This window comes from Trypanosoma grayi (genome assembly GCF_000691245.1).
Source record: "Trypanosoma grayi strain ANR4 Tgr_170_V1, whole genome shotgun sequence".
Classification (NCBI taxonomy): domain Eukaryota; phylum Euglenozoa; class Kinetoplastea; order Trypanosomatida; family Trypanosomatidae; genus Trypanosoma; species Trypanosoma grayi.
Genome location: NW_008825789.1, coordinates 15,332 through 25,823, shown reverse-complemented (window position 1 = coordinate 25,823; position 10,492 = coordinate 15,332). Strand labels below are relative to the sequence as shown.

The window sequence follows — 10,492 nt, the reverse complement described above, 5'->3', positions numbered from 1 at the left end:
AAAAAAAAAAAAGGGGGCCTCATCTTTCACCTCCGGCGTGGAGAGTCTTCTCTGACAGCTCGCTGTTTGCCCTACCATGGCTGCTCCCTCTCTCCCTCTCGTTTCCACCTGCTTGATGGGCCTCTCAGCATGAGCAGCACGATTGTGCAGAAGCTGCGGATCGCGCTTGAGCGGCAAACGCGGCGCCAACGGGCGGGCAGCAACGCCCCTTCCAACTGCACCATTGTTGTTGGGAAGCGGATGACACCCAACGGGTGTGAGTCTGTAGTGTGCCTCGCGAGCCGCCGGCCGGAGGAGCGGCGCCAGCATCGTGTTGTTCTTCCCGGCCTTGGCCCAGGCGACGTCATTCGCGCACCGGTGCGCTTTTTTGAAGGCATTGTGCAGAAACGGCGGCTGCCGAATTCCGCGCACTGTCGTCTGTGGCGTGGTGAAGATGGAGGGGGGGCCGCGTGGGGGCGGCNTTGTGCAGAAACGGCGGCTGCCGAATTCCGCGCACTGTCGTCTGTGGCGTGGTGAAGATGGAGGTGGCGCCGCGTGGGTGCGGCCCCGTGCCGTTGCGTGCCCGCACCACGTCGCCGCGCACTGCTGTACGCGATGCCCGTGGATGGGAGTGGCGGCGACAGCGTCGAGGGAGATCAAGGCAGAGAGACTCCGTCGTGCTGTTGAGCCACTATTCCAGCTTGCCACCCCTCTTGTTGAAGAGAAGGTGGAGAGTACAGGAGCCCCGGTGGTGTTATCGCCGCTGCAGCTGCGGATGCCGCTGCAATTTCTGGAGCCATTTGATGTTCCCATCGTTGCACACTCAATACGGGAAATGGAGTTTTACTTCCGTCTACCGCAGCACGAAGAGAGGCCTTCGGCAAGCCCAGAGGAGGTACCTTCACCATCGGCCGGGAAATTCTGTATTTCCTTGGATGCAGGAGACACACCGGACTGTTTTCTCTGTACGCTCGAGCAGCAGCGGCTTCTTTCATCCCTTAATCGTTGGGCGGAGAGGCTTCCGCCCCCTCTGCAAATGTGTCTGCGTGCTGTCTTTGTCCTACAGCATCCTCGCGATGGTGCAACGCGTTCTTGGGAGTGTGATTTCCACGTGACGCTTTTGTTGCGCAGAGATTCGGCGCGCTTCGGTGAGCAAAGCCCACTGTGTGGACCCTCGCAACCGGAGGGTACTCTTTCTTTCGAGGAGCAGCAGCTGGTGGATGCGGTGCTCTCTGCAGCACCCCTGGCGAAGCGTCTTGGTGTTGCGACACTGTGCGATGATGGTTCTCTGTGTTGCCTGTACCCACGCCCACGACGTGTGGACTTTACGATGGCGTCAGATGCTGCGAGGGCGGAGGTTGTCTCATGCGCTGCGCTCCACGGTCCTTCTGGGCAGTCCGTGACTGCAGCCCTCCCATTTATGCACAGCAGCATCGCCACGACCCTCGGTGCGCATGACATGACTTCCTTGGAGCAGCCATCGCCGTCTGTGTGGCGCCACGCAATGGCCATGGAGGCGGCTGGCTCTCTCTTGCTCACCTTCACCGACACTCTGCAGTATGGCGGCGGCACCATCGTGGTGCTTGCTGGTGATGAAAGCTGTCCTCAACGCGGTGTGGCAGCTTGCCCTCCTTCGAGTGGCGCACGCCTGCTAGGTGAGGCTCTTTCACAGTGGCTTTTCCGTCTACCGAATGTATCTCTCGTGCGTGTTGCAAGAAAAAGCGAGCGGGCTGAAGGAAAAAGTCCCTCCGTGGAGATTGCGGGGGTGACTTCCGAGGCCGAAATTCCAGCGTTATGGCTCTGCCTCGTTGACAGTGACGCGGATGTGGCTGCGGTGGCAGATATTGTGGAACACAGCGTTGCGCTCCTGCAGAGAGAGTCGTTGGTGGAACCAAAGCGAGTTGTGCTTGTGCAGCTTGCTGTGGACGGGGATTTCCAGCTTCTGGCGACTGCCCTCCAATGTGCCATGCGCGGATTGGAAGGGCGTTTTCACCTTCGCGTTGACAGTGGGGCTGTGGACATTGATCCATGGACTGCCGCCGCTGTTGGCTACGCCGTGGTGGAGCTTTCATCATCTGCGGTATCGTGAAACCCAAGTAAAGCTCTCTTTGGTTTCTTCTTCACTCATGCCACGACAATTGCGATGAACTTCTTTACGATGGGATGATACTCACGTCCTCTTTTGGGCTTTTTTACTTTGCTCTATTCTTTTCCTACATCGCTAGAAAAGTAGAAGGGAATTCCGCTGAGTTTCTGAAGTGTGAGTGAATGTTGCGCGTAACGCTTCTGCGCCATCATCAGCCCCTCATCCGTTTCATACACGCCATTCGGAAAGGTGGCGGTCTCGGGGCAAACGGCAAAGGCAGTAGCAGCGTCGGTGGTGGAGCGACGTCGAAAGCCGTTCTGGATTCATTCGACGCGCTACCAAAGAAGTTTCAACCGCGTCTGTTTACCGAAGAAGAGATGGAGCTGATCATGATGGGTGGGGCGGCGCCATATGTTCCGAAGTCCCTGCAGCGGAAGAAAAAGTAGGAGCGCCCACAATATCATTTGTGCCTGGGTGGGTGGGGTGGGCAATACCGTGAGGAGAGAAGGGGCGCGATTCAAGGTGAATATCTTCAAGTCCAGGGACTGGGGATATGGGGCACCTCTACATACATATTTCCTGCAAACATGCCAAGGAAGTAGCAATTACTGTTCAGGTATGTGGGTCCATGTGCCATGGTTTTTATTTTACTCACTGGCAAGCGATTGAGGTTGTTGTTACAAGGATCAGCTTTTTTTCTCCACCCCCTCTTCTCTCTCTCTCTCTTCTATGCATGAATGCTGAAGGGTGATTATTTTTTTCCTGGCGCACATGACTGACTTCTTCATGCTTCTCTCTCGCTCCTCTTCCTGTTCGTCTTCACTGGTTGCATTGCCCGGCTCCGTGGAAACAGCGGCTTCTCTCCGTGGCCCCTCTCTGGGTGGGTGGGCAGCACACACGCATATATATTTATATACATACATATTGAGGAAAGTGGAGCAAACGGAAATCCAAAAAACAAAAAAGAAAGAAAGAAAAGGGGAAATGAGTTCTAAACATCGTGACCCAGGCAGTAGCACGTCGTTACATTGCTCCACGCCGCGGACCGCCGCACGTGGTTCTAAGACAGAATCATCAACTAATGCAGCGGCGCGCGTTTCCCAGCCGGAATGCACGACACCGCGACGCAGCGGCGGCTCGGGCTCCAGCCTCATCGTTGCACGTGGGCTGTACGAGGTGCTTGAGCAGGAGTTGCGGGATCAATCTTCGCCGCGGAAGCGTGCCCACTCGCGTGGCACCGGGCAGGCGTCAAGGCCCAATTTTCTCTTCTGTTACCTCTGCGGACTGCAATTCAGCTCTGCCAGTCTGCCCATTCATCAACCGCAGTGCTATGTGAAGAAGCTTATTGAATGGGAACGCATGGACCCGGCGAAGCGCGGTCCAAAACCGCTTGACCCCGAGTCCCATGAAAAACAAATGAAGGAATTGTGTGCAGTGAAAACAGGGAAAGATAATGTTAGGGGCGGTAAGATGAGAGGACGGGATCTCGATCGGTTCAATGAGATGCAAATAGATCACTTCAACACTAACATGCTGTTGAAGTGCGAGAATTGCGGGCGCACATTCCTCCCAGACCGCCTGGAGGTCCATCAGCGCAGCTGCAAGCCGGGATCATCGGGCGCTTCAAAGCCGATTTCCCGCCCGTCCAGTTCCGCGACAGCAAAGAGGCAACCATCTCAGCCGACGCCCCAAACACCCACTGAGGGACATGCTGCCGTAAAAACGGCTGAGGTTGTGTCTCTCGACAAGAAGCCCGGACAAGCCCTAACAGCGGTGAGTGGCAGTGAGACGCCATGTGCTGTAAGTGCTTCGTCATCGCCCCATAAAACACTCTCTCGCCAGGAGAGCTTGGAAAGTCCCGCCTCGATGGAAAAGGACCCATTGGCGTCAACCAAACCCGCTAAAGATGCTGCTCCTTCCGTTGCCGCAGCTATTGCTGCTATTACTGCTTCTAGTGATGATGTTGGTGACAATAATGATGAAAATGATATTGACCGTACTAGCGACGCCGAAATCTGTGCGGCAGTGTCGCCGAAAAGGAGCGGCCTGGAACACACACAGCTGGAGGTCTCAGCTCCCACCTCAAGGCAGGTGAGTCAGGGAGCGACTGCCTCGCTGAGTGGGCCGCGGAAGAGTGGCGTGAAGAGTGTAGATTTGCCAGCAGTGATGGTAGAGGAGAAGCGTGCAAGTATGTGCTTGGATGAGAAAATACCAAGTGATGGCGCATCTCGCTCACGGGATACCCAATCACAGGATGAGGAGCCTCTCCCTGAGAGACGCGGGGTGAAGATTCCGCTCAACAATGTATCGCGCTTCAAGAATGTGCAATCCCGCTTGAAACTAGACTTACCAAAGAAGGAAGAGTTGCCGAGGTGTCGCCACTGCAATCGCACGTTTAACGTTGATCGTCTCGCTAAGCACGAGGAGGTTTGCCTGGAGCGCAATAAGCCGTTGCGAAAGCCTTCCACTTCGGCTGGTCGCGCTTCTAGCGCTCGTGCAAGTGGCTCTGGAGCAAAGAAGGGAAGCGAAATACAATTACCCATTGAGGTACCCTTGGGGACAGGCGCCAGAAAGAAGCAACAACAACAACAACAGCAGCCAGAAGTGACTGCATCCCCACCAAAATCACCGCAAGCACTGGCACCAGATGCAGCGGCCGTGCCAGCAACAGCAACAGTAACCACAACGACGGAAACAACAAAGGCAGCGGCGGCCGCAGACCCACCCTCAACGCTAACTACTGTTGCAGCCGCACCGAAGAATGGACACAACCCACCTACCCAACCGAAGGAAATGGGTGGCGCGAACTCTGACGGAGTGAGCGAAGCCCCAAAACTACGATATTGCTTTGAATGCGGGACAAAGCTGCATTCCGGCACGCAACGATTCTGCGCAGAGTGCGGAACAAAACTCTTGGCATAGTACTTAGCAAAGACAGATTTATTTATCTGTCTCTCTTCGCTATATATGAATGTATATATACATTCCATATGTGTTCATCAGATATGATAAGCTAATACCAAGATGAGGACGGAATAATGACACAAGAATTGTCCCAAAGTCGAAATCTCCCCAAAATCTGTAAACCATTATATATATATATATATAATGGTAATTCTGAGCATAAGAATGTAAACACACACACATATATACAGAAGTTTTCTTTTTTCCCGGTATGGTTTTTTCTTCTTCACTTTTTTCTCCCTGTATGTCCCCGGAAGCGTGAGTGGCCACATGTCTCTCCCACCTGCCACCGGCGCCGTGGAACTTGTGTCCTACAAGCAACACGTCGTTCATCTACTGACTCAAAAGAAGCGGTTGGACGAACGCCCATTTGACGTTATTCGCACACCACACATCCTCCACGACACCAAAGGGGGAGCGAAGGCAGACAGCGTGCTCGCCTCAACGTTGTACACGGATGAGGCAGGCACTTGCGTGAATTGCACAGTTAGCGGTGTCTTTGGCCCCCCTCCCTCACAGCACCCCGAGGAGGGCCGACTCACCGTGAATGTTGCAGCTCCTTTTTTTCCAAGCTACATCACAGACAAAGTCGAACGGGCGCTGCGGGAAACGGCCTGGTTTGTTCGCTCTACCATCATCTCCTGTATGGATCTCACCGAACTCTCGGTGTTCAGTGGAGAGGCCTGCTGGGTGCTGCAGGTGGAGCTGGTTGTGCTCAACGCGGATGGCGGACTGCGTGCTGCTGCGCTGCACGCTGCTGTTGCGGCCCTGCACAACCTGATGTTGCCCAAGGCACGGCTTCCCAATGGTGACATCGTGGAGAGCAAACACCTGCGGTTCCACCGTGTTCCAGTGGCTGCGACTATTGGTGTGTTTGGTGCCGCCGCCACTGGTGACTTGTGTCTCTTGTTCGACACCAACGCGGCGGAGGAGAGCGTTGTGGATGGGCTTGTCACGGTAGTACTCGATGAGTCTGACGGAATCGTCACCCTTCTACATCACGGAAGGTTTCCGCTTCTCGCACCCTTTCTAACAGGTATGATTGATGCATTCGCGTCGCGCAGTGCGGCGCTGCGCTCGGCGATTCTCAAGACCTCCACGCCCCCCATCGGGAGTAGTTGAGAAGCGAATAAGCAGCGAGTAAAGGCGAAGGAGGCGTAAACACACGCAGAGAACCACACAGCCTCTCCGCGTGTGATTTGTACTTGACGCTTCTGTAAACACTGAGCACGTGCGTGTTTGTTTTGATAAGAAGAAATCTTCCTTATTTCGCTGTTGTTTTTGTACGTGTGGGGAGCGAGAAGGGCTTTCCCTTCTGTTTCCCTCTCGGAAGACATTCAGAGGTGAAGGAAGAAAAGGCACAAGATGGACACCGCAACACGTGATCTGCACAGCTACCACTTGGCCCGTCTGCTTCACATGGTGCCGCACTTGCACCGTGTCTACGCCGAGAACTGCTTCCTGGTTCCGTTGTTCTTTTCATGCGTGAGCCCGGCGGCCAAGCTGCACGTCAAGCTGGTGCTGCTATGCCTGCAGCGTCGCTTTGGACCCTTATGCACGCCGGATGTATGCGGCCACATTCTCTCTTTTTTGTCATTTCCCGAGCTGGCTGAGGCGCCTACGGCCCTGCTGAGGTCCTCACCACATCGTCCCAATGATGAGAACACAAGCGACAACAAGAGTGATGGCGGAAAGCAACAATTGCCGCAGCTATCCGTGGCCAAGAAGCGGCCTCGTGATGAAACGGAGGCAAGCGTATCGCCGAGTTACTCACAGCCATCGCTTGGTGACGCTACAGAAGCAGAAGACGGCGTGGCGGGCGTAGAGAAGCAGCTAAAAGAGGAAGTGGAATCAATACATAAAGAAAAGCATCAACTGGAACAGCAAGAAACGCCAACTGTGGATTTAGCGGAGTCGGAAAAGCAAATAGCGGACCAGCCGATGTTTCTCATTCGCCCACCGGCGGCAACCGATTCGGCAGTGGCTGCGGTGACGACAACGACGCATCTGTTCGTCCGCATGGTGTCCGAGTACTTACTTAATGAAGAGACTATGAACACGTATTTCGGTCGTTACGGTCAAGTGTCGTGCACATTGCTGAGACAGCGGCTGGTCCCGGATGACACCCACGCTGACGGCGCGGTGCATACTCAGGACTTCATCGTCACGGTTGATTCCATNGTCCCGGATGACACCCACGCTGACGGCGCGGTGCATACTCAGGACTTCATCGTCACGGTTGATTCCATGCACAACGCCCTTCAGGCGGTGCGAAACGCGTACTACCGCGAGCTGGTTTTCATCGCGCTTCATGACCCGGTGTACAACACATACACCCTCGCCGATGTGGATCGCATGCTGCTCGACGTGGCGGTGGAGGTGGCGGAGCCACCGCCGCGGATAGATGACGGTGGAGCTGCGGAGGATAGCGCTGCTGCAGCGTCACTGCGGGCCTTCGTTCCTGATGTCGTGCTGGACGGCCTGCCGTACTGGCTTACCGTGGACCAGCTGCGCGCTTCCTTCTCGGAATATGGCCGTGTTGTGGACGTGCGCATTGCCGTGGACGATCGCAGTGGTGCCTTCACGGGTGCTGCGCTGCTGCGCATGTCCACTGTGGATGAGGCGGTGGCGGCGTCGGAGGGCCTCAACGGCGCGACACTGAAGGGATACGAACTGGTGAGCGGCGTGCTCGACGACCGGCTGAACGTCGTGTCGCTGCGCCACGGCACTGTCATCCAGCGGGCGGACACCCTGGTGCCGGAGGACTGTGACCTAACCGTGAATGACAGACGGTGGGTGTGATCGCAGCCTTGGGAAAACGTCACGGCAATACGTTTAAAAAANGAGGACTGTGACCTAACCGTGAATGACAGACGGTGGGTGTGATCGCAGCCTTGGGAAAACGTCACGGCAATACGTTTAAAAAAAAGACTGCGATGTGCCGCACTTCTCTGGCGTTGTTCTTACTGCCTGTGCTCGTTCGTGGGTGGGTCATTGTGGTTGCGTTTCATTTACACAGCCATTTCAGTGTTTCTGCTCAACCTGTTAATGTCTTCTTTTTTTTTTTTGTTTGCTCGATGCCGGTGCTGAGATGAATTTAAACGATCTTGTTGTGCGAAGGGTGGCTGCCACGAAGAGCGTCCTTCCCCACCACCACAACGTGGAGTTCAAGAGTGTGTAGCGGGGCCTGACGTATCATGTCCACATCAAATTTGCACTCGCGTGGGGCGTCCATCGTCGCTCCGCCGCCTCTGAACGAAGCCGTCGTTTCACCCACGGTGAACACAACTCGGGAACGCACGCCCGCTCCCCCCAACTCTTCGAGACAGTGGGTGGAGGTGGCAATGCGGTGCATGCAAAACAGGAAAATTCTCCCGCAACGTGTGATGCAGATGCTAGCGGATACTGCCCAGAAACTACTTGAAGAGGATCCCTCTAGCAGTAGTGGTCAGCCGGTAGGTGCGACAACCTCAGCGGCAGCAAGGTCCCATCCACTCGCAGAGAGCGAAGGTGGAGAGTTCAGCTCCGTTGAAAACGCCTCCACAAGTGCCGAAGATGCGCTGCCAGCAACCCCGCGTCGGTGGCTAGCAGCACGTTTTCTTCTATTGGGCTCCAGCATTGGTCTGAAACGGGGAACCACCTCATCGTTGCGTGCAGCTGTGCGTTTGGCAGAAGAGGCGGTCGCCGCCCACCGCTGCCCCCTTACCACCATACATCTCGCATGGACGTGTTATGAACTTGGATGTCAAGTGCAGGACAGCGGTGGTCGCAGCACGCTGGAGAGGATGGCGCGAGATCTTGTTGTGGGGGTCTCAGAGGCAATAACATGGGGCGGCGCGACGGTCCCAACGGAAGCTGTGCTGCATACTAAACTCGCGTGGCTAATGGCTCTTCTTGGGGAGACGCCGAGAGCCATGATGCTCTTACAACTCCTTGTCAAGCAAAGTCGTGCAGACGTGGATGCGTTGGTGTTACTCTCTGTACTACACTCCACCAGTGGTGAGTATGACAGGGCGCTTGCAGTTGCCTACCATTTGGAGCAACTGCATCCACAGTACGTCGTTGGTGGACTCGTTCTGGCGCTGATGCGGCATGTGGCGAACGACATCAGTACCAAGCAGAATGAGAGCATGGAAGAGTTGCTGGCAGTAATGGTGGCACGCGTCCAGGCAGTGATGCAGTACACACTGGAGCCAACAGGCGTTTCTGGTGGATCTGCCCTTGCTCCAGATATCGTCACCACCGTTGTATCTGATGGTGGCTGGAGCAGCCGCGCTCAAGGGGCGGGGCGGGTGGCGGGGCACTGGGCGCTCTTGGCGTATGTTGCATTGGAGGCAGGTTGCGACTCCATCGCGGAGCTTGCTGTCGATGCCGGCCTTGAGTATATTGGTGGAGCGAGAGAGGAGCACCGCCAGGCGTTTGCCGACCTCGTCTGCTGCAGTGCGAGACTGAAGATTGACCGGGTTGAGAAACTCGAGGAGGTGCTGCAGCGGCGCAGCAGCGTTGCTGGCATAGAGGGCGCCGTTGCTGAGCTCCACGAGATAGAGGACGAGCGGCTCGGGAAGGAGCGACGGGCACTCCTCGACAGCAACGAGATTCTCTCTCTGCAGACAATGCTGGGGAAGGCTCTGGAGGTGAGCACCGCACACGCCGAAGCGTATCTCCTGTTGGGCCGCCTCTACCTGTTAGAGGCACTTAAAGCCGGCCAGCCGCAACATATGTGTGTGACGCGGCTTGTGGAGGCGGCGCAGAACTTCCAGACAGCAATTCGTTGCAATCCGACTCTAACAGACGCGTACGAGGGGATGGGGCGCGTTTGTGAGGCGCAGGGCACGGTGGAGGTAGGCCTGAGTTTTCACTCGTCTGCGGCGGAGCTCGCGTACCGCAAGCCTGTGATCCCATTTGAAAGATTCTTGTACCTTCTGCGGTAGGAGTGACACGCGCTCAGAGTGCGCTGATTGGTGTGTTTGTGTGCGCAACGTACCTACGTCATGCGTTGAAGGATGCCTACGGGAGAAGACTGCGAATAACACTGTGCCTTTTTTTGATTTGTTTATTTTTTTTCTCGCTTGGTATCATTGCCGAAGAAACAAACAAAAAGATAGTTGAAGGATTTCAAGCGCAGTGATCTTTTAAGGTCCGTAGAAGCGACAAATAAAAGGAGGCTAAGCAAGGCAGTGCTACATATTTACCATGCCCGCTCTTGGTATTGCGTGCTCTGGTGCGTCATATTACAAAATGTCGGCACTCGAGGTTATGAAGTACCGCTGCAAAGAGGTCCAACCCGTCAACGAGCAGGCAGAGGACACGAGTGCTGCTTCGGCACCGGCGACGGATGACGATAGTGAGTCCGAGACTGAATAGTAGTATATAAGTGATATTGTTTAGGGAATATGGAATTGGCCAACTCTGTCTCCTCGTTTAGACAATGCGCATGCATACATATATATATATATATATATA

At 55.3% G+C, this 10,492-nt stretch overlaps 7 protein-coding genes across 7 annotated transcripts; all 7 read left to right on the top strand.

Moving 5' to 3' along the window:
* Positions 1 to 129: 129 nt before the first annotated feature.
* DQ04_01701120 (hypothetical protein) lies at positions 130 to 516 on the top strand (the record flags this gene model as incomplete). Its single annotated transcript, XM_009311045.1, has 1 exon — positions 130 to 516. One exon carries the CDS (start codon positions 130 to 132, stop codon positions 514 to 516), a length of 387 nt encoding a protein of 128 aa, XP_009309320.1.
* An 88-nt stretch (positions 517 to 604) lies between these two features.
* Positions 605 to 2,068, top strand: DQ04_01701110 (hypothetical protein; the record flags this gene model as incomplete). Its single annotated transcript, XM_009311044.1, has 1 exon — positions 605 to 2,068. One exon carries the CDS (start codon positions 605 to 607, stop codon positions 2,066 to 2,068), a length of 1,464 nt encoding a protein of 487 aa, XP_009309319.1.
* A 179-nt stretch (positions 2,069 to 2,247) lies between these two features.
* On the top strand, positions 2,248 to 2,511 carry DQ04_01701100 (hypothetical protein; the record flags this gene model as incomplete). Its single annotated transcript, XM_009311043.1, has 1 exon — positions 2,248 to 2,511. One exon carries the CDS (start codon positions 2,248 to 2,250, stop codon positions 2,509 to 2,511), a length of 264 nt encoding a protein of 87 aa, XP_009309318.1.
* A 538-nt stretch (positions 2,512 to 3,049) lies between these two features.
* On the top strand, positions 3,050 to 4,987 carry DQ04_01701090 (hypothetical protein; the record flags this gene model as incomplete). Its single annotated transcript, XM_009311042.1, has 1 exon — positions 3,050 to 4,987. The coding sequence occupies one exon, from the start codon at positions 3,050 to 3,052 to the stop codon at positions 4,985 to 4,987; it is 1,938 nt and encodes a 645-aa protein (XP_009309317.1).
* Positions 4,988 to 5,299: 312 nt separating this feature from the next.
* DQ04_01701080 (putative exosome-associated protein 2, putative,3 exoribonuclease) lies at positions 5,300 to 6,151 on the top strand (the record flags this gene model as incomplete). The annotated part of the gene is made up of 1 exon (XM_009311041.1): positions 5,300 to 6,151. The coding sequence occupies one exon, from the start codon at positions 5,300 to 5,302 to the stop codon at positions 6,149 to 6,151; it is 852 nt and encodes a 283-aa protein (XP_009309316.1).
* Positions 6,152 to 6,394: 243 nt separating this feature from the next.
* On the top strand, positions 6,395 to 7,831 carry DQ04_01701070 (hypothetical protein; the record flags this gene model as incomplete). Its single annotated transcript, XM_009311040.1, has 1 exon — positions 6,395 to 7,831. One exon carries the CDS (start codon positions 6,395 to 6,397, stop codon positions 7,829 to 7,831), a length of 1,437 nt encoding a protein of 478 aa, XP_009309315.1.
* Positions 7,832 to 8,226: 395 nt separating this feature from the next.
* Positions 8,227 to 9,960, top strand: DQ04_01701060 (mediator of RNA polymerase II transcription subunit 24; the record flags this gene model as incomplete). Its single annotated transcript, XM_009311039.1, has 1 exon — positions 8,227 to 9,960. The coding sequence occupies one exon, from the start codon at positions 8,227 to 8,229 to the stop codon at positions 9,958 to 9,960; it is 1,734 nt and encodes a 577-aa protein (XP_009309314.1).
* Positions 9,961 to 10,492: the final 532 nt, after the last annotated feature.